Source organism: Stegostoma tigrinum, chromosome 7, assembly GCF_030684315.1.
Source record: "Stegostoma tigrinum isolate sSteTig4 chromosome 7, sSteTig4.hap1, whole genome shotgun sequence".
In the NCBI taxonomy this organism is placed as follows: Eukaryota; Metazoa; Chordata; class Chondrichthyes; order Orectolobiformes; family Stegostomatidae; genus Stegostoma; species Stegostoma tigrinum.
The window spans coordinates 7,634,056-7,657,494 of NC_081360.1; the positions used below are offsets into that span (position 1 = coordinate 7,634,056).

The 23,439-nt window shown below is 41.8% G+C and overlaps 1 protein-coding gene across 2 annotated transcripts in view; it reads left to right on the forward strand.

The window, feature by feature from the left end:
- The window catches only part of bmpr2b (bone morphogenetic protein receptor, type II b (serine/threonine kinase)), a 302,395-nt gene that overhangs the window by 235,120 nt on the left and 43,836 nt on the right, over positions 1-23,439 (forward strand). For both annotated transcript variants that reach the window (XM_048533673.2, XM_059647027.1), the window contains one exon: positions 19,717-19,827. In XM_048533673.2, coding sequence (XP_048389630.1) covers positions 19,717-19,827 — 111 coding nt within the window. The remainder of the gene's footprint in view (positions 1-19,716; positions 19,828-23,439) is intronic.

A 23,439-nucleotide genomic window follows, 5' to 3' on the forward strand; every position in this document is an offset into this window, starting at 1 on the left:
TCAGGAACCCTGATTTCACTTTGGTATCTTCTTACTGAACCAGTAATAATAAAACTAAATGAAGCATCTTCACTATTGTCAAAATTGAGATCAGTACAACTGTGATTCAGCACAATGGCGACTAATGTGGGACTGCCTGGCCACCATCAGGGCAGCTAACTCAGAGCTTTTTAACTTGTAGTTATACCCGTCAGGAATGGACACCCTTAAAGACAGGGGATAAACGTACATGATAACAAAGTGTGGAGCTGGATGAACACAGCAGGCCAAGCAGCATCTTAGGAGCACAAAAGCTCACGTTTCGGGCCTAGACCTTTCATCATTGTACTCCTAAGATGCTGCTTGGCCTGCTGTGTTCATCCAGCTCCATACTTTGTTGGATTCTCCAGCATCTGCAGTTCCCATTATCTCGGATAAACGTACATGTTTGTGTCTCAGGATATTGGCCAAAAGAATTCTCTGTACAGTTGAGCATACACTGTTCTCATTATAACATGATCTTTGAGAGCCAAAGCTGCCTATGTGTAAGAGTACACAGTATAACAGCTTCTAAACTAAAGGACTATGGACTAGCAGCCCTACTGTTGTAACTGAAAATTGTATAAAGTCTGAAGTTGGAGGGATGAGCATCAGAGTTGAGTCTAAGGAGGGTTGAAAGTGTCCATCAGAGAATATATCTCATTAGAGTTTTGTGCTTAGGGTGGAGCATTTAAACACTATTATAACAAGTATAATTAAAATATAAAATATGAATATTGAATCATATTTGTGTTATTAGCTGTACTACTAACATTCACAAATCTTCCTTCTGTGCTCCCTTTTGGGTCTACTAATAAAATTTTAAGTACTTCATGGGTCAGAGCTTCTACTTCCTGTTCTTGAAAAAAATGTTTGAGAAAAAGTGCAGAATTGTTGTGGAAATACGTAATTCTGAACTATTTACAATGCTTGAATGAGTACAGAGTGTTGAAAAAATCAGAGAAATAAGAGAATGAAGCAGCCTTTCCCTGCTTCTTCAAAGAGCAGGCTCCTGCTTCGGGGGCGGCACGGTGGCTCAGTGGTTAGCACTGCAGCCTCACAGCACCAGGGACCTGGGTTCGACTCCAGCCTGGGGTAACTGTCTGTGCGGAGTTTGGACATTCTCCCTGTGTCTGGGTGGGTTTCCTCCGGGTGCTCTGGTTTTCTCCCACAGTCCAAAGATGCGCAGGGTGGGCCTTGGGTGTGTCTTTGCACCCTGGGCTCTAAAGAAGGTATCCCAGATTTTAAACTTCTCTTTCTGTCTTACTTGCCTCCACATAGACACTCCTTAAAACCCACCTACTTCTTTGACAGACATTTTGGTCATGAAAGTTAACATATTTATTATATAATGTTCATATGAAACACCTTTGAATGTTTATTATGCTAGAGGTACTATATTAATACACGTTGTTGTGCTCCTTCCAACATCAACAGTTTTGAACATGGTGATACACTGTCTGACTATCTCACTGCAGTCCTTGACATCACTGCTCACAAATGAGAATTACAGCTTCCTTGGGCATTGATTATGAAACATGCTTCATACAATGAGACAAACCAAAATCATCATACTTAACTGGCTGGATAATGATGATTTATCAGTTTTAATGATACAAAAATAATCTGTTCAGGCATGACTAGAAATGCATGACAGCTGCTCTCAGACAGGTGATTGTGGTAGACGTAGGTCTTTACACACTGAGATTGAAATGTTGCTTTGTGCTGAGTGTTAATTTGGTAATATGATACTTCAGACAACACAGAAAGAGCTGTCGTTAACATAGAAGATAAGAGGAGGAGGAGGTCATTTCATCCTTGTTGGAGCCTGCTCCATCATTCTTCATGATCGTGGCTGATTGTCCAACTCAGTAGCCTAATCCTGCTTTCTTCCCATAACCAAGATAATAAAATGTGAGGCTGGATGAACACAGCAGGCCCAGCAGCATCTCAGGAGCACAAAAGCGGATGTTTCGGGCCTAGACCCTTCATCAGAGAGGGGGATGGGGTGAGGGTTCTGGAATAAATAGGGAGAGAGGGGGAGGTGGACCGAAGATGGAAAGAAAAGAAGATAGGTGGAGAGGAGAGTATAGGTGGGGAGGTAGGGAGGGGATAGGTCAGTCCAGCGAAGACGGACAGGTCAAGGAGGTGGGATGAGGTTAGCAGGTAGGAAATTGAGGTGCAGCTTGGGGTGGGAGGAAGGGATGGGTGAGAGGAAGAACAGGTTAGGGAGGCAGAGACAGGCTGGACTGGTTTTGGGATGCAGTGGGTGGAGGGGAAGAGCTGGGCTGGTTGTGTGGTGCAGTGGGGGGAGGGGACGAACTGGGCTGGTTTTTGGAATGCAGTGGGGGAAGGGGAGATTTTGAAGCTGGTGAAGTCCACATTGATACCATTGGGCTGCAGGGTTCCCAAGCGGAATATGAGTTGCTGTTCCTGCAACCTTCGGGTGGGATCATTGTGGCACTGCAGGAGGCACATGATGGACATGTCATCGAAAGAATGGGAGGGGGAGTGGAAATGGTTCGCGACTGGGAGGTGCAGTTGTTTATTGTGAACCGAGCAGAGGTGTTCTGCAAAGCGGTCCCCAAGCCTCCACTTGGTTTCCCTAATGTAGAGGAGGCCATTCACTGTGTCTTGCGGGGGGGGGGGGGTCAGAGGCAAAATCTTACTGTGTGGCTTTTCTCTGTACTTTCGTTCGGTGTTCCCCATTTGTCTTGCGCTCAGTGATCAGCAGTGATATTGGAGCCTCCTGTGTGAAAGACCAGTGAATGAATGGCTCACCGTGCCTGTTGAGGCCCACGCTATGAGAAGGAGAAGGGAGAAGAATGCACACTAAAAAGACTTAAACGGACAGGACAGATCAACAAATCAGACTTCTTAAGAATGAAACCCAAAGGAATCAACACAACCCGAATCAGCGTCCCGAAGGTGCACAAGCCGGAAGTACCCCTCAGACCCAAAGTCTCCCTACCAGGCACTCCATCACACAGATTAGCCAAGGAACTACAAAGGAGACTCCGGCACTAGTCAACAAGTCACCCCACTCAGCCCAAGAATTCGTCAACTCCATCAAAGACATAAGATAGACGATGAGGACACCATGATATTGTTTGATGTCACTGCACTATTTACATCAGTAGACACACCAGTAGCAAGGGAAACAATGACAGCAATACTGGAACAAGAGCAAGACCCCAGTGAAATCATCTCCACGGACAACATGCTCAAACTACTAGACCTATGCCTCACCACCCACATCACTTTCAACGGACAAACATGCAAACACATCAGCGGGACATCCATGGGATCACCCATCTCCAGACTCATAGTGATGCAAAGATTAGAAAGGATGGCCCTTTCGCTAATACAACCAAAACTATGGATGCGGTACGTGGATGACACCTTTGTCATCATTAAACGGACCAAACTAGAGGAGACACAAACTTATAAACAACACCTTCACCGGAATAAAATTCACCAGAGAGGAGGTGAAGAACAAACAGCTCCCATTCTGATGAACAGCCCTCATTCCTGGACATCATGGTAGAGCGCAAGACAAATGGGGAACACCGAATGAAAGTACAGAGAAAAGCCACACACACGGACCAGGTACTGAACTTCAAAAGTAACCATCCCAGCACACATAAATGAAGCTGCGGGCGAACACTATTTAAACGGGCATCAACACACTGCAGCAACACAGAACTACGCCAAGAGGCAGAAGAATACCTCTTCCAGGTTTTCAAGGATAATGGATCAGAAGATGCCTATTACACGAATAACATAGAACATAGAACATTACAGCACAGTACCATTAGGAAGATACCACCCGCCCCGACACACTCATCGTACTATTCTTCATCAGGAACACGTCAGAATTAACCACAAGACTCTTACGACTGCTGGGCATCAGAGTGGCACACAAGCCCATATCAGCCCTACAACAACTACTCAGCCGAACTAAAGACCCACTCCCCGCCATAGACGGGATCAATGTCATCTATAAGATCCCCTGCAGAGACTGTGAGAAACACTACATCAGATAAACAGGAAGGAAACTAACAACAAGGGTACTCGAACAACAACTGGCTACAAAAGGACACAACCAATACTCGCTTATCTCAATCCACATTTGATAAGGAGAACCACCAATTCCACTGGGACAACACCACAATCCTGGGCAAGCTGAGCAGAGGCAGGTATGGGAATTCCTAGAAGCCTGGCACTCCACAAAGAAAGCCATTAATAAACACATAGAACTTGACGCCATATACACTTCACTAGTGAATAGCAGATAGGAGTTCCGAAAAGGCAGGGATTTACATTTGACAGTTCTCTGAAAGCAACTGGAAATTTAATTTCAGCATTGTTACACAGTTGCAACTAGGTTCAATTGTTTTTCCCTTTGTGCATACCAGCAAAAGATACTTCATTGAATAACTGCCTGTGAGAGTGTCAATTCAGTTTTGTTCTGAACTGATTGTGACAAACAATCTAATCCTGTCCAAGTCTGCCTGTTTTGTTGAGACACTTCTTAGGCATTAATTGGGAATACTAACAATCCACAACATGTTAGTAAACTTCCATGCTTATCACTTTATAAAAGGTGGCTTGTACAAGTATAACACATTATTACATCTCAAACTGCTTCTCAGAAATTATTTAATTTTGAAATAGTGGTTCTTCTCATGGACGTGAAAGTAGGAGTAATTTTGCCTAGAGCAAGATGCCAGAGAGCGTGTTCAGATGACAGATCAGTTAACCGACCGTTTGTCAAAGAAGGAAAGTTGGATAGGGCTTGTGATCTGACCAGGTGGGCATGAAACTACATGTACAGGAATGGAATATCAGACTGAAGTAGAGGTGTACTGCACCCATAAAACAATGCAGTGAGGCTCGACTTAGAAGTTCAAAGACTACTCCTTGATGGCAGAATGTGATACCACATCAGGTTTCCTATGTACAAGTGTTATAAGTTCAACCTCCACACCACCTCGGCTCCTGTACTGTTTCTAAGTTCTTGAACTACTTGTTCGACGTCCAGTATTGGATGAGCAGAAACAGTTCTGAGGAAGGGTCAGCAGACCCAAAACGTTAATTCTGTTTTCTTCTCCACAGATGCTGCCAGACCTGCTGAGCTTTTCCAGCAACTTTGTTTTTGTCCCTCAGAGCATTACCTGGGTCTCTAGATTAATTATCTAGCAATAATACCACTAGGCCATCACCTGCCCTATTTATTGATATTTGTTGAATTTATGCCTGTTGTCTTGTGCTGATTTGAATACAATGATATCCAGGAAATTAGGCTCTCCTTGCATGGCTTTAAGTTTGATAATTATTTAAAATATTGGTAAATACATCTAATTCTCTTTTTGTGAGTCAAGTACTCGATATATCAACATAACTATAAAGGTGGTGTTACTCTGTTACTGTTTCATCTAATAGTAAAAATGAAACAGCCTCTAAAAGAAAAAGTGGCCTCTGAAAACAAAACAGCCCTAAGCAGTACTGCTTCCCTGGTTCTCCGTCTTCTCCTTGCATAAATTCAAGATCATCCAAAACGCTGATTCTTGACTTCTAACTCATATCAGGTCTCATTTCCATATCATCTGTGCTTGCTAACCTACATTGGGATTCTGTTTGGCAACAATATGAATTTAAAAGTTTTCATCCTTGCTTTCAGATCCCTCCGTGACCCTTCTCGTCCCCGCATGTGTCATCTCTTCCAGCCTTACAAACCTCTGTTCTTTGAATTGTGGCCACCTAACCATCTTCTGCAAGTACTTCATAATGAAGACCCCAAATGATAGCATTTATTTATTTCCCCTCTATTTATTGCTCCTTCTTTAAGGTAGTCATTAAAACTTCCTTTGATTACGTTTTTGGCTAGCTGTCCTTAGAGCTCCATAACGTCATGTGATAATCCTCCATTGGTGCTCCTTGGACATTTTTTTCTAAATTCATGGCACTTCTGGCGTAATTAGCATTATGATTGTGCTACTGGTCTAATAATCCAGAGCTTGCACTAATGACCCAGACATGAGTTGAAATCCTATCACATCAGCTGGCAGATATAATTTAAATTATTCAAATAAATCTGCATTAGAGAAAACACGTATGCCCAAGAGGCCTGGGTTCAAACTCCACAGGTGTGGACTAATGTGTCCAAACAGATTGATTAGATAATATCTAAAAAAGAAAGTTTCAGTAAAGGTGATCATGAAACTACTGGATAATTATTAATAACCAATTTGTTTAAAAAATTCTCTTATGAGATGTGAGTGCTGCTGGCTGCACAGCATTATTTTATTGCTCATCCCTAACTGTCCTTGAAAAGGTGGTGGCGAGCAGTTTTCTTTAATGGCTGCAGTCCATGTGCTGTAGGTTGATCAACAATGCCCTTAAGGAGGGAGATCCAGGATTTGCATTGAGCAATAGTGTAGGAATGGTGATATATTTCCAACTCTGGATGGTATGTGACTTGGAGGGTAACTTGCAGGTGGTGATGTTCCCAAGTACCTGTTGTCCTTGCCCTTCTAGATGGAAGTGGTTGTGGGCTTGGGAAATCTATCAAAGGATTTCGGCGAATGTCTACAGTGCATCTTTTAGACAGTACACACTGCTGCTTCTGATGCTTGTGGATGTGGAGTCAGTCAAGCGGCCTGCTCTGTCCTGGATGGTATCAAGTTTTTTGACTGTTGTTGGAGCTTCACTCATCCAGAAAAGTGGACAGTATTCCGTAACACTGTGACTTGTGTCTTGTAGATGGTGGACAGGCTTTGGGAGCCAGGACGTGACTTACTTATTCCTAGTAGCCACTGTGCTTATGTGGTGAGTCCAGTTGAGGTTGTAGCCAATGTAACCCTCAGGATGATGATAGTGAGAGGTTCAGTGTTGGTAATGCCATTGAATGTCAAGAGGTGGTGGTGGTTAAATTGCCTCTTAGTGGTCATTGCCTGGCAGTTGTGTGGCACAAAAGCTACTTGCCACTTTTCATTCTAAGCCTAGATATTGTCCAGATCTTATTGCATTTGAACAAGGACTTCAGAATCTGAGGAGCCGCAAATGCTGCTGAACATTGTGCATTCAGCAGCAAACATTCCCACTTATGATTTTGTGATGGAGAGAAGGTCATTGGTGAAACATTTGAAGATGTTGAGTCTCGGACAGTACCTTGAAGAACTCCTGTAGAGATGTCCTGGAGCTGAGAAGACTGACCTCCAACAACCACAACCATGTTCTTGTGTGTCAGGTATGACTCCAACTAAGTGGAGGGTTTGCCCTCTGATACCCATTGATTGCAATTTTGCTAGGGCGCCTTGATGCCACACTCTGTCGAATGTATCCTTGATGTCAAGGGCTGGCAGTCTCACCTCACTTCTGGAATTCAGCTCTTTTGTTTGTGTTTAACCCAAAGCTGTAATGCTGTCAGGAACTGAGTGGCAGAACCCAACCTGGGTGTTAATGAGTAGGTTATTGCTGAGCTGGTGATGCTTGGTAGTCCTGTTGATGACATCTTCCATCATTTTAGGGAAGGCAATGCTCTAGTGGTATTATCACGACACTATTGATCTAGAAACTTAAATCCCGCTGTGGCAGATGGTGGAATTTGAATTCAATAAAGAGTCTGGAATTAAGGGTCTAATAATGATCATGAAACCATTGTTGATTGTTGGATAAAACCAGTCTGGTTCATAAATGTCTTTTAGGGAAAGAAACTGTCATCCTTACTGTCTGCCCTATATATGACTCCAGCTATACAGCAACATGTTGAACTTTTAAATGCCTTTTGGACAATTAAGGATGGGCAGAAAATGTTGGCCTAGTCAGAGACACCCACAGCATGTGGGTGAATTAAAAAGAAACTTTGCTGATGATTGAGAGTAGACTGGTGAGGCATTAATTGGCCAGGTTGGATTTATCATGCTGTTTTGTGTACAAAGTTTTCCCCATTATCTGATTCATGCCAGTGTTCATTAATGTCCTTTAGAGTGTGTATTTGGCTTCAGACCAAAGGCAATGAGTTGACTTTTAACTGCACTTTAAATGGACGAGCAACCACTCAGTTGCCCTGGGACGGTTAGGGTATGGTGTTAAATGCTAGCCTTACATCTCATGATTGAACAAAAAAATGTAAAAATCCAAGTTTGTTGTTGCACTGCCTTGAAATCACAGGCTAGCATGGAGTAGCAGAGTAGGGATCAGGACTGTTGAACCTGAATTATGGAGATGGGATGGAGTTTGGAAAGGGGTTGGCAGCTAAGGGGATGGAATCAGGGCTATAGGGGTGTATCAAGTATACTACTCTGGAATTACATGCTATGAAAGGAAAAGGACTTGCATTTTTAATAATTTTCATGACTATCATTTGTGGAAGCTTTTTCCTAGAGTGGGGGACTCAATTACTAGGGGTCATGAGTTCAAGGTGAGAGGAGGAAAGTTTAAGGGAGATATGCGTGGAAAGTTCTTTACGCAGAGGGTGATGGGTGCCTGGAACGTGTTGCCAGCGGAAGTGGTAGATGCAGGCACGTTAGCGTCTTTTAAGATATATCTGGACAGGTACGTGGATGGGCGGGGAGCAAATGGACACAGACCCTTAGAAAATAGATGACAGGTTAGACAGAGGATCTCAATCGGCACAGGCTTGGAGGGCCTAAGGGCCTGTTCCTGTGCTGTAATTTTCTTTGTTCGTTCTTTATTTAATTGGAGGAGATTCAGAGGTGGTTCACTAGGATGGTATGGAGGGATTATTTTAAGGGCAAAAGCCAGACAGGTTGGGTTTCTATTTACTGGAATTTAAAAGAGTGAGACATGATCTTGTTGAAACATGTAGAATTCTTAAGGGTCTTTACCCCACTTGGGAGAGTCTATCACCAGAGGGTATAGTCTCAGATTAAAAGGATGCCAATTTAAGACTGAGATGAGGTTGAATTTCATCTTTCAGAAGGTTGAGAGTTGTTGGAATTCTTTGCCAGTTCAGAGCTGTGAAGGTAGAGATTTGTGTATATTTCTGGCTAAGTTAGATTCTTGATCAGTAGGTGAATCAAGGTTATGGGGAAAAAGCAGGAAAATGGAATGTCAGATCAGCCGCGAGCCTATTGAATAGTGGAGCAGGCTGAAGCAGCTAAATAGCTTACTCCTATTTCTGTTTCTTAGGATGGTTGAGAGAAGATATAAGTAGCTTAATTGTGTACACATACAGTACTCAACTAGCTTTGTGGGAAGCTAGGGAAGTGATTGCAGGGCCCCTCGCTGAGATATTTGTATCTCCCGTTTGCATACTGTGCCAGGGACATTCTGACTAAAAGGTATTTCCTTTGATGTGATTGAACACAATAGCCCTCTGACTTTTTAGACTTTGTCATTTGGTTCCAGTTAATGTAGTGTGTCTGTCGTAAGCGCTGCTAGCACAAGGTGTAGGAGTGACATAGTGACATGCAGCAACATGTCCATCCCCTCCACTGGCTACAGCTGACACGTAGGTGCAAAATGAATGGGCACTAGATGAGCAAGGGAGTACACTGTGACATAGCCTGGTCTGATCCTTGAGCTGGTGCTTGTCCGTGGATGCAAAAGTCCTTGCAGCAGCATTGCAATGAGAGGTGCAGGTGCATTTCAAAGTGCAGAACTATATTGTAAATATATCAGAGATGCACCGCAATAGGGTGAAGATGCTGGCATGTGTTATATGCCAAGGTCCATGCATGTAGGAAGTGTGTGTTCAGTGCCTGTGGAACATGCTCTGATATTTTCGTGCCAAGCATCCAAGATAGCAGTCTGAGGAGCAAGCAATGAACTTGGGTTGCCACGTTCCCTACCGACTTTCATGTTGAGAATTCTTGGTGTCCAGTTGCTATCAGATGTGTGGCAAAAATATGAACCTGCATACCCACGAGGTGAAATTTGGTGTTAATGAAGCTGAAAATGAGAAGTAATCATCGGTAATAGGCATTTCACAACTCCCTAGTGAGAATTGTGTCTTGGCACCCAAACTCTCAGGAAATGTGACTTGTTGCTCCTGACATTGAAAAAGACCTTGCCGGACTTCTCACACAATTCTCTCAGATTTCTTGCCTTAGTCTATGTTGTTCACAGCCTTATAAGATTCCACCCAAAGTTTTTTTTTCTCCACAGAAGCTGTCAAATCCAGTGTGTTTCTCAAAAATAGTAGCAACTGCAGATGCTGGAGAATCTAAGATAACAACAGCAGGCCAAGTAGCATCAGAGGAGCAGGAAGGCTGACATTTCGGGCCTAGACCATTCTCAGAAGAAGGGTTCCTGCTCCTCTGATGCTGCTTGGCCTGCTGTGTTCATCCAGCTCTACACCTTGTTACCTCTGTTTCTTGAAAACTTTGCTTTCATTTCAGTTCTGCTGTCTTTTGCAGGTTCAATTGTGACTTGCCTGTTTTTGTATCACATGACATCAGTGTATACTTAAATTAGCTGTGTAAGCAGCAGTTCCAATTAACAGTTCTCTGGACTCTTACAGTGTTTTTAATTCTGGGCTGGTCTCCCTGCGTGAATGAAGATATAATTTAAATGTTGTTGACGTTGTTTGTTGGAAGAGCTTGCCAGAAGGAACGAAACAGTAGCTGGGAACAGACAGTGTGCCTCCAGGCTTGAGACTGGTCTGGCTCCACAATTTGTAAACATAACCCTTGGCCCAATCAAGCAGGCATGCATTTCATCTGAACAACAGGCAGGAAGTCCAGGATTTTTTTAGTGTGTAAATTGAGCTATTTATGCTTGAAAGCAGCCTTTTTAGGTTGGACTGAATTTGTTTAAAGAGATGAAAATGACTCAAGGGGGCAGGGTGGTAAACGTGTACAGGTTAGATTTTTTAGATTAGATTCCGTACAGTGTGGAAACAGGCCCTTCGGCCCAACAAGTCCACACCACCCTTTGAAACATCCCACCCAGGCCCATTCCCCTATAACCCACACACCCCTGAACACTATGGATAATTTAGCATGGCCAATCCACCTAGCTTGCACATCTTTGGACTGTGGGAGGAAACCGGAGCACCTGGAGGAAACCCACGCAGACACAGGGAGAATGTGCAAACTCCGCACAGACAGTCGCCCGAGGCTGGAATTGAACCTGGGTCCCTAGCGCTGTGAGGCTGCGGTGCTAAGCACTGAGTCACTGTGCTGCCCTTGCGAGAGCTATTCATTCGCAATGTGTTGAATACCACAACAAATGATACCCTACCCTTTTTTTTGTTATTGTATTGGAATCAGGTGTTAACTTTGAAGAAATTAGTTAGTTGATGTTTCCTTACATACCCCCAAAGAATTCTGAACTGAGACTGATGCTTGTGTCAGCCAATCACTTTTAGTTAAATATTGGTATAGAATGCCTGGTATAGATTAATTAATTTCTCATCCTGGTTGATTGTGCAGGACATATTTTTAAAATTTAGGGGAATCAAATTACTTTCTATTCACAAGATGAGGCAAAATGCTTTAACTATTTCTCATTTACATCCATGGGAAAGAGAAGACAACTTTTCATTTACATAGTGCATTTCATTACCACAGGATGTCCTGAAATTCTTTAGCTAATAAAGTACTCTTGAAGTGTGGCCATTTTAGTAATGCAGGAATCATTTGCACAGCTCATTCTTCCCACCAAAATACCACAAATTGGACTGTGATAATGATCAGGTAACTTGCTTACTAATACTAGGGACACTGTGGAGAATTCCATTGTTCATCTTTCTTCCTTCTACATTGATGACTCCTGCATTAATTTGTTGATAGGGTGGTTCATCTGGCAGTAAAAACATGGGATTATTTGTATTTGTCAGGTGGATATCAACAATATGGAGCCTGCAAGAGTGTGCCCTGTGTTGGTATTGATATTAAATTATTGCAGGCATGTGAATGAAGATGCCTTTTGAATATTTTTGTTCCAATTTTCTCCCGATCTGTCCTGTATGTACCGTCTCATGTACATTGCCCCATCCTCACCTCAGGTGCTGCCATTTATCAAGCTTGCAGCCCACTGACAGTCTTCCATACATTTTCCTGTATGTGATCATTTGTTATGCACGAAATTTGGAACGCAAGCTACTGGACCATCGGGATACAACAGTACAGTGTGAGTACAGTGGTCTGTAGCTGGTGGAGGCAGTCTCGGCACTGTTACAGCATTGTAACAGTTTTAATACTCATTGATGTAGTAATGTCAGTTGATGTTGTGGTGCAGTTCTGATGGAAGTAGGTCTATCACTGTCATAAGGGTTGTTCACCAAGGAATTCTAATAAAACTTATTGATATCCTTGTCCTGCACTAGGGCGCCAAGGCATGGAAGATTGTGATCAACTTTGTCTAATTTTTTTCCCTATCTCTGCTTTACCTTCAAAGTGCATTTAATTCTTATCTGGTCAATATCAGCATTGATTCTCAATGAAACTTGTGAACTTGTTTGTAACTATGATTTGATGATATACTTGGGAGCTTGGGACATGTGGTTCTCCATACTTAAAACCACCTGTTGTGGTTGAGCATTAACAATCTGAAACAAGGTTGAAGTGAGCTCAAGTAAAACTCAGCAGAAAAGTGGAAAACTGTTAAAGTATTTGAAAAAAGGAACAGCAGATGGTACCAGCCATAATATTTGAAGAATTGCAATGAAAGATTTAGCTTGGCCAGTTTATAGGTGCTGACAACTTCGAATCAGTAGTTAGTTTTATGAAGAGTGTTACATATGTCATTGTGTTAGGTGGCCATCGTTTATCAATAAGATAAAGATCATTTCCAAGCGCTGAAGTCATAGTCTGAACTATATGCAGTCACCGCAATCACCCATACCCCCATGACCAGATTGAATAGCCACATAAAAGAGATTTATTGAGCATAAAAGCGATCCTTCCTTTTTACTGCCTCCCCATTTTATATGTCTTTTTAAAATCAATTTACTTTGCTTTACTTCTCCCTTCACTATGTCAAAGCACTTAGCCTTGTTGGGTATGGTTTCCAATATTATACCTCATACCCCTGTAAGTGCTCATTCTTTGCGTATGAACCAATTTCATCCTTGTTGGCAGGCTGGTCAGTCATTACGTCGTCATGGTTTTGCAGTCTCAAAAATAAACTTCCTTGTAGTGCTTACAGTGTAATGAACAGAAACAATGACCTTCAATTTTTTTTTATTCTTCCCTACCTTTCCTAAGGCATGGTGGACTTGTTATAGTACTTCTGTAGTCTGAAGAACTGTCAACCAGCTCAGTACAAATTAAGACCCATTCTATTTAATGCCATGCTAGCTAAGTTGGTTGCAATATGTATTTGCCTGTTCTTTTTTATATAGATGAGTGGATTCCCTTAAACATTTAGCTAGCTCAAAAAAGAATTAATCTTTGACTATCTGAAGTCACGTGAAGATAGGATGCAGAATTCTACCAAACTGTTGTAAAGAGCACAAGTTCATAATGCCATAAGACACATTTAGGGCTAATGTCAGAAAATTGGTCTTTGCATTGAGATGAACCAGGAATCATTGTTATTCATAGGTCATACATCAGTTTTGGTTTGTTCCATATACTGTCCTCATTTGCCTTCAATTTATTAATTTAGCAAAACTGTGGGTGACTCACAGGTGAAATCAGAGGAAAATTGGTGTTTCCATCAGCGAATATTGAAGATTACCTGTCCTTGTGTACATGCATCTATAAAAGTCAGTTGAATATAGAAAGTTGATCAGGAGTTGACTTTAAACAAATCTTTGCTAATGATAATTATCACCTTGTATAACATAAGTTGTTGCAAAGTTTTGTGGAGCACTTGAGCATTGATTCAAATACAAAATATCACTGATATTCTGCCACGTTTTCGGTTATCACTGAGTATATTTTCCTACCACCACATATAGTATTCAATCAAGATCATGAAGTAGATTAATAGTCTCACCTTTCTTACTCTAATCATATTCAGTTTCTTGTTTAAATCAAGTTGATCAGCAGTCAAGCAAAGTATTCTGCCACTCAGCTGTTGTGTACCTCCACTGAGAGCCTTCAAAGCAGCCTGACCATAAAATACGAGGTTACATGATCCTAATAAAAACTGAAAGAACTGCGGATGCTGTAAATTGTGGCAAATACAAAGTTGCTGGGAAAGCTCAGCAGGTCTGGCAACATCTGTGAAGGAAGAAAACAGAGATCATTTTTTGGGACCGGTGACCCTTCCTCAGAAAATGATCCTAATGTTTGATATAAGGGCTATTCTGGGAATTTTACAATACCTCTGATGTGACCCTGGTTACACATCTGAATTCAGAATTCACTCATGGCCTTGGCTTAGTGGTAGCTGTCTCATCTCTGAGTCAGGACATCATGGGTTCCAGTCCCAGTCCCACTCCACAGACTTGCATGCATAATCTAGGATGGTACTTCAATGCACCAATGAGGCAGTGCTGCAGAGTCAGAGAAGCTCTTTTTTGGATGAAACCTTGAGGTAGTCATTCAGGTGATTTTTAAAGATCCTACTCAATTTGAAGTAGAGCAGGAAAATTCTCCCAGAGTCCCAGTCAATATTTATCCCTCAGTCAACACTAAAAAAGAGTTGTCTATGGGATCTTGCTGTGTGCAAATTGAATTCCATCTTATGAAACAAATCATTCTTGGCAATGTTGGCACCTCTGGAATTTATTGGCTGTTCCTAATTGCTCTTGAGAAGATGCTGATGAGGTGTTGCCTTCGATGTCTGCAGTTTAGACAGTGTAAGTGCTCTCACAGTGCTATTATTTGAGGTGTTCCAGGATTTTGACCAACAACAATGAAGGTATAGTGTGAAATCTGGAGGGGAACTTGTTGATTGTAACATCTCCTTAGTGCCTTTAAATTGTCCTTCCAAATATTAGAGGCTGTGGGTTTGGGAAGTGCTGCTGAAGCAGCCTGTGTAGATTGTTGCAGTATATCCAATAGATTTACTAGAGGAAGTGAATGTTTATGTCAGTTAACATGCTGACAAACAAGTGCTTTGTCTAGGATAGTGTTGAACTTCTTGAATTGGAATTTGCTATAATCCCAGAGGACCATGGGCTGTTCTCATTAGAATGGCGGAGGGGGACACAGAGAGAGAGCGAGAGAGAGAGCTGATTATGAGTTTAACCTGAGGGTTACCTTGTCTGACACAAAGGGTGAGGTTGAGAAGGTGGGGCTTTCATGTTGACCTCAGACAGTACAGGAACTAAAACTGTGCTGTTGGCAACAATCTGCATTACAAACTAGCTATCCAGCTAACTGAACTGCTGCTTGACAGCTGCTGTTGTTCGAGCAATCCAGGCAAATGGACATTTTCCCCATTTTGGGCCTTGTAGACATTGGAGTATATTTGTGGAGTCAAAATTGAATCAGGAAGATGATAGCCTAGTGGTATTATCGTTGGGCTGTTAATCCAGAGACTCAGTTAACATTTTGGGGACCCAGGTTTGAACTCTGCCACGGCAGATGGTAGAATTTGATTCAGTAAAATATCTGGAATTAAAATCTAATGATGACCATAAATCCATTGTCAATTGTCAGGAAAAACCCACCTGCTCCACTAATGTCCTTTAGGGAAAGAAACTGCTATCCTTACCTGGTCTTACTCCTGACCCACAGCAATGTGGTTAACTTTCAACAGCCTTTTGGCAGTTAGGGATGGGCAATAAATGCTGTCTAGTCAGCAACGCCCTCATCCCGTTAAAGAATTTGGTTTAGATTGCTCAACCTCTAACATGTCTTAGTGTCATGGTACTTACGTGCTGATTCAGTTCAGATTCTTGTCACCGATGATTCCAGGATTATTAACGATTATATACTGGCGGATAGTCTGTGAATGAATTGCATGGGAAAGTAGTTAGATTCTTGTTGTTCATTCTGTGACATTTTTGTGGCATACCTGTTGCTTGCTGTTGATAAGCTCAAACTTGAATGTTGTCCAAATCTTTCTGCATGTGGCCATGACCTATATTATTATCATCTGAGGAATTGTTTGTGCAGTAGAACACTTGTACAGAGAGCTACTAAGAAAGCAGTTAAAGCAGTTGGTGCAAGGACAGTGATCTGAAGAATTCTTGCAACATCTTCCTTTGTGCCAACTCTGACTTCAGCATGTAGAGAACTTTTCCACTGATTTCTATTGGCTTTGGCTTCACAAGAGGCTGTTTGGTGCCACATTCAGTCACATTCTGTCTTGTTGGTAAAGATGGCCAATCTCACATTACCTCTGGAAACCAATTTGTGTCCATGTTTGGACCAAGGCACTATTGGAACCAAAGTGGTTCTAACAGAACCTAAATTGTGCTGTGTAATCAGGTTGTTTGTAAGTTGACTTTCTAGCATTCTTATGTACTCCCTACCATCACTGTTGTTAATTGAAAATAGACTAACTGGGCAGTATTTTATCATTTTGGTAATTGTGTGACTATCTCATTTAAGTTTAACTGTGGTTGTGAGTCATTTAAAATCAGTAATTCTACTGCATCTAGTTTTGGTTAGAAAGGAGAATCTCCCTGGAGGAAAATCTATTTTTAAATTCCCAAATCCAAGTTTTCTACTGACATCTCTCAAATCTGTCACTTTTCAGGATACAATTCTATTAGCAGCTGAGTAAGATTGCTGATCATAATACTGATTCTATGTCTTCCATGGAATCCCTACAGTGTGGAAACAGGCCCTTCAGCCCAACAAGACCACACCAACCCTCAAAGCATCCACCCAGACCCATCCCACTAATCTACACATCCCTGAACACCAGGGCAATTTAGCATGGCCAATCCACCTTAACCTGCACATCTTTGGACTGTGGAAGGAAGCCGGAGGAAACCCACACAGATACTGGGAGAGTCTGCAAACTCCACACAGACAGTGACCTGAAGGTGGAATCGAACCCAGGTCCCTGGTGTTGTGATGCAGCAGTGCTAACCAATGAGCCACCATGCCACCCTGTGATCCCTGGCAACTTATTAAAATGTAGGAAATGTCACAACTGCTGTATTCCACAAATAAGACAGTTGTCAAGGATAAGCTTTGTTTGCTGTCTCGGTCAGTTCAATTGCCACATGTTTACTATGGCCCAAACCAAGAACAATTCGCCAAATTCAACCCAGTGGTCCAGCTATTATGTACTGCTCTTTGTAGTTTTGTTGCTGTGTCGTCATTAACCAAACCATCAGAGGTACTTACTTGTTCAGAATCATTACGATCAACAGCTGCCATTTCCACCATCTCCAGCAGAATGCCACCACCAGACATGTGTTCCTCTACACTCCCTTGTCAGCCTTCTGCGGGACTGTTCCCTCTGGGACACCCTTGCCCACTCCTCCTTCACTCCCAACATTTCCCTTCACCCCCATGGCATCTTCCCATGCAATTGTAGAAGGTGTAGCTGCTGCCTGTTAACTTCCTTCATTCTCACTATGCACAGCCCCAGACATAGCTTCTAGGTGAATAGCGATTTACCTGCTCTTCACTCAATCTAGTCTTCTGTATTTGCTGCTTACAATTTGGTGCCCTTTCTACTGGGAGGATAAAGCGCAGACTGGATTATCGCTTTGCTTAACTGACCCTGAGCTTCTAGTTGCCTGCAATTTCAACATGTCACTGTGATCCCTGGCCAACATCTCTGTTTCGGGCTTGCTACAGTGCTCCAGCAAAGCTCAGCACAAGATCGAAGAACGACAACTCATTTTCCCTTTGTGAACCCGACAGCTTTTTTGGATTCGATATCAAGTTTAAGAATTTTTGGACTTAAGCACCTTCTTCCACGTCCTTAGCCCAATCTCCGTACACCAGGCCTTGTCATCACATGGGTTGCTAACACAAACAGCCCATTAGCAGCCACTGAGATAACAAGGCGTAGAGCTGGATGAAAACAGCAGGCCAAGCAGCATCAGAGGAGCAGGAAGGTCGATGTTTTGGGTCTAGACCCGTCTTCAGAAAATTAGCAGCCACAAATGGCCCCCATTAGCAGCTATTTCTATCCAAATAATAATTCAATGCCCTCTTGAATGCCTCAGTTGAACTTAGCTCACCAAATTTCTAGGCAGTGCGTTCTATAAGCAAACTACTTGCTGTAGGAAAAATATTTTCCTCAATTGCCTTGAAAGAAGAGTCATACTGAATTTGAAGCATTTTTGTCTCCACAGAGGCTGCCAGATCTGCTGAGTTTCTCCAGTATGTTCTGTTTATATTTCAGATTCCCAGCATCTGCATTATTTTCCTTTTGTCAGTAGGAGGTGATGCACCTCACTTGAGGTGACAAAACGTCAGTTGGAGTTCATATAAATCAGTTGAATCGAGACAGTTACCCACAGGACCTCAAAGCTATTGATCATCTCATCTTGCTCCATCTTTCAGATCTCAATGGTAGCAGCCATCACCCTTATTGAAAAGATTGTCCCTTCAAACTCCAGTCCAGACAATTGAGGGTAGTAACTAATTTTTCACTTGCCTTGTGAATCTACACATTCCAGGTGATTAAAGTCACTGACAAGTTAAAAATGTAAAAGAGCACTGATCAAGCATCCCGAGTTTAGTTCCTGTCATGTGATGCAGCATTACATTAAGTTGGTTTGATTTACTGCAATTCTTTTCATGCACATTGTTACCAACGATATACTTCACATCCACAATGTGAAGTGCTCAATTTTGTTTTCGGTCAATAGTGCTCAGTCATGAGGTGGCCAGTAGTTGCATCCCCTGCTGCTCACACAAACCCATTTACTACAAAGTGCACCTCAAAGTGTCCAGTCAGAATGGCTCAGCATCAACCAGAGACTCTTTTGATACTGGTTTTAACTTTCTCATTGAACACTTAGAATAGCTTATAGATTCTGTTTTTCTATACCTTTGGTATGTTTAATGTGAACACTCAAGATGCGTAATACAGAATGAAATCCCAGTGGGTGAAGATTTATTGTAATTATTAAGTCAAACACAAGCCAGTTTGATTCATTTAGTAGCCCCTTAGTTGATGTGCTGCAGTGGCTGAAGAACACAAGTTGAAAATTTTTGGAAACTTGTCCCATTGCCTATTTCTGTAGTTCAATGGGAATACAGGGTGGCATGGTGGCTCAGTGGTTAGCACTGCTGCCTCACAGCACCAGGGACCTGAGTTCGATTCCAGCCAGTTTGCACATTCTGCCCATGTGTTCGTGGGCACCCTCCAGGTGTGCTGGTTTCTTCTCACAGTCTAAAGATATGCAGGGTAGGTGGATTGGCTATGCTAAAGTGCCCAGGTATCTTTAGGTTAGGTGGGTTAGACATGGGAAATCAGGGTAGAGGAATGGGTGGGATGCTTTTTGGAGCGGGGTGTGGACTTGTTGGGCCGAATGGCCTGTTTCCACACTGTAGGGATTCTACGGATTCTATGACTCAGAGAACCTAGGGCATGATCCAGACGAAGGCAGGCAACTTTCATGTTTCCTAGAGAATATTCCTGTCTCAGTCAGTAGTACCAAAAACAATTCATCTCTTTACTGCTGTTAGTGGGCACTATTGTGAAAATGTCTGCTGTGTCAACTACTGTAACTGAACTCAGTGCAGTTCATGATGAATGAAGTATTTTGGGATATTTGTGGGCTATTAATAAGGTGTTGTACAAATGCAATTCTTTCTTTCACATTGATACATTTATTGTGTGTTGTAAATTGATACCAATAAAATGACTGATGTGCATTACAATACTGGAATTTATCTTTCTGTGTTCTAGGTACTTGGAGACCGCACTATAAGGAGGAGACAATTGTAATCGCATTAGCATCAGTATCAGTTGTAGCTGTTCTGATTGCAGCTTTCTTCTTTGGGTATAGAATGCTTGCAGGTGAGTGTTGGCAAATGATATGCCTTCATAGTTTAAAGATGGTTCAAAGTTCTCGTGTTTGCACTCCTTTTCTCTGTCTGTCCCTTTTGAGCTCTCTCATTTTTGCACTCTCTCTGTCACCTCTCTCGTAGTCTGTCACGTATTCTCATATTCTGTCTCACGCCCTCATTTTCTCATGTATTCTTTCTCTCTTGCACTCCCTCACCCTCTGCCTTGCCCTCCAATCCACGCAACATCCTAGTAACCACTTTTGCACCCTCTCCTAAGCCTCCACATCCTTCCTAAACATGGTGACTAGAGCTATACTACTCCAAATGTGGCTTAACCAAAGTTTTATATAGCTACAACACATGTCTAGTTTTACAATCAGTGCCCCAACCAATGAAGGCAAGCATGCCATACACTTTCTTTACCACATTATTCGCTTAGCGTGGGAATAAGGGTAGGAGTTTGGGCAGGTACAGTACTTGAAAGGGGAGAAGTGGGAGGAGGTGTGAGAATAGGAGAGAGGTGTCTAAGGGAGAAAAGGAGAAAAAAAAGTAGAAAGAAAGGAGAAAAAGAAAATAAAAATAGTCAAGCTACATATGTTTGGTTGCATAGCAATTATTAGGATATGTTAAAACCAATGCTAATTATACATTTATAAAGGATATCTTCAGTGTTTGAATCAATGATATGATGAAAATTCATGTTTACAGATTTAAATATATTTACTGAATTTCTATATGAGCCGTGATGCAATTGAGATTTATTTGTTGTAGTTTCCAAAGGGATACAGACAATAATTAGCATAAAATGGATAAAAGTAATTTTTTTTTCTCTGAAAAGCTTTCTCTTGTTTTCTAATCTGAAAGGTATTCATACCTTTGTCTGATACTGATCAATGGAGACAGACCACCTTCTGATGTTCAATTGGCTATTCTTCATTTACTGTCTAGATCGTGAGACCCACTGAATTGTGAGAATAAACATCCAACCCTAATCCTCTGCTTATTTGACATATGTGCTTGCAGAACTCCATACAGGATGATCAGGATTGTGTACATTGCCAATCCAGGAGCTAGTGATTAGTGATCAGGAACACTAGATGATGATCAGAAGTAGGAATCTGGTTCGGGGGCCAGGGGTCTGTATCTGCCCATGTGATAGTTACAAAGGCCAGAATTAGATGATATCAACATTAATTCATTCGAAACATATAAAATAAATAAAGCGACTTTAAAGTTCACATATAAAAGAAGTTTTCCTTTAATCTGAGTTCTAATACCTCCCGAAAATGTTTATTTCAGATTTATCTGTACTTTTCACATGTTGTCTAGAAGCCACCAGTTTTCAATTGTGCTGTTACACCTGGTTTCAGTGTTCCTAGGCAAAGAAGTACAAGAAAATCAGCAAAGGCCTCCACTCCTGCTTTCTTTAAAGTGCGTAAGTTGTGATGCCATCCACAATCAAACAAGAATGATCACTTGGCTTGGGTTAGCAAATAATGTTTCGTGTAAGGACACGGCAGCATATCAACCTGAAAGTTCCCTTACGGGCCACACACAAGCCGACCCTTTTAAATTACTGCCTGTGCATTCCATGCAGTCAAATAAATTATTCGTGTAGTCAAAAAGAACACATTATAGGCAATGTTGATGACCAGTGTTCATGTAACTAAAAACTGATTCTGCAGAACTTGTAGTGAAGAGAAATAATCATTTTGTGGATAATCAAGATCTTTGTGGGATGCTTAGTGCCTGGGATCACTCTAAAAAAACGATGATGACAAGTTGAATTTTGTTTTGGTAAACTCACTGTTCGTCTTGTTTTGCTTAATTAGCTTCTATGTTCTAAAATTGAAAGATATAGTGTAAATGTTTTGGGCCCTTTTGTTCTAACACCATAGTGCAGTTTGAATGCAAGTGTCCTTGCAAACCTTCCAAGTGAGGAGCATGGTAACAGAATCTCCTGTACATCAAAACCTCCTTCATTCCTTCATGACACAGAATCTCCCAAATGTTGTTTTATGAACCATGTGCTGTGAGATAAAGGCACAACAGATTCATTGAACATTGACCGACCTTTCCTCTCATTTAGATCATAAGACCATAAGAAATAAGTACAGGCGTAGAACTAACCATTCAGGCCATCAAGCCTGCTCTGCCATTCTTTAGGATCATAGAACATAGAACAATACAGCGCAGAACAGGCCCTTCGGCCCTTGATGTTGCGCCGAATCATGGCTGATCCGATATTCCGATTTTCCACTTTCCTGCAATTTCCCCAAACCCTTGATTTCCCCAATTAATCAAAAATCTAACTATCTCAGCATTAAAAATACACAAGGACTCTGCCCTCCTTGCTCTCTGTGGCAAGGAGTTGCAAAGATCCTCAAGCTTGTGAGAGAAGAAATTGTTCCTCTTCTCAATCTTAAATTGGTGCCCCTTTATTCTGAGATTATGGCCTCCAGTCCTAGATTCTTCCATGAGGGAAAACATAATCTTAGCATTTACCCTGTCAAACGCCCCTCAAGAACCCTCTATGTTCACCCTTCTGCATTGTACTACGGCAGAACAGATCACTATTATAGTGAAAAATACTTGTGTTTTCAAGACAGCAGGCAAAAGAGTGCTTATTATAGGCTGCCACACAAGTCATTAATTAGTTATTTCTGAAGTCTCAGTTAGTAAAAGTTGCATGGACCGGAATGAACCAGCAAAGACAGTTGTAAAATGATAATGTCACTATAACAAATCTAGAAGTCCAGGCTAATGCTCACAGGTTCAAGTCCACTATGGCAGTTGATGGAATTTAGTTACTATGTCTGCAGTTGAGAGTTAATTTCAATGATGGTGCCCATGGATATTATCGCTGGTTATAAAGTCTCCAAATCAGAGAGTCATACAATATGGAAGCAGACCCTTGTCTGCACCAAACAGAAATCCCAATCTGACCTAGTCCATGTGCCACCATTTGGTCCATTTCTCTTTAAACCCTTCCAATTTATATATTCATCCAGATGCCTTTTAAATGTTATAATTGTACCCGCTGATTCAGCCTCTCCTTATAACTCAAACCTCCAATCCCAGCAACATCCTTGTAAATCTTTTCTGCACCCTCTCAAATTTAACAGTGTCTTTCCTATAGAAAGGCAACCAGAATTGTATTGCAGTATTCTAAAAGTGGCCTCACTAATATCCTGTGCCGCTGCAACATGTCATCCCAACTCCAATATTCAATGTTTTGACTAATGAAGGCAAGTGTGTCAAAAGCCATATTTACCACCCTGTCTATTTGCGACTTCACTTTCAAAGAACTATGCACCTGCACCCCTAGGTCTCTTTGTTCAGCAACACTTCTCAAGGGCCTACCATTAACCGTGTAAGCCGTTCCCTGGTTTGCCTTAGCAAAATGCAATACCCCACATTTATCTAAATTTAGCTCCACCACTCATTGGCCTGTTGGCCCATCTGATCAAGTTCCCATTGTAATCTTCTTCATTGTCCACTACACCACGTATTTTGGTGTCATCTGCAAACTTAATAACTAAACCTCCTCTATTCTGGTCCAAATCATTTATATAAATGACAAAAAACAGTGGATCCAGCACCGATCCTTTGTCATATCACT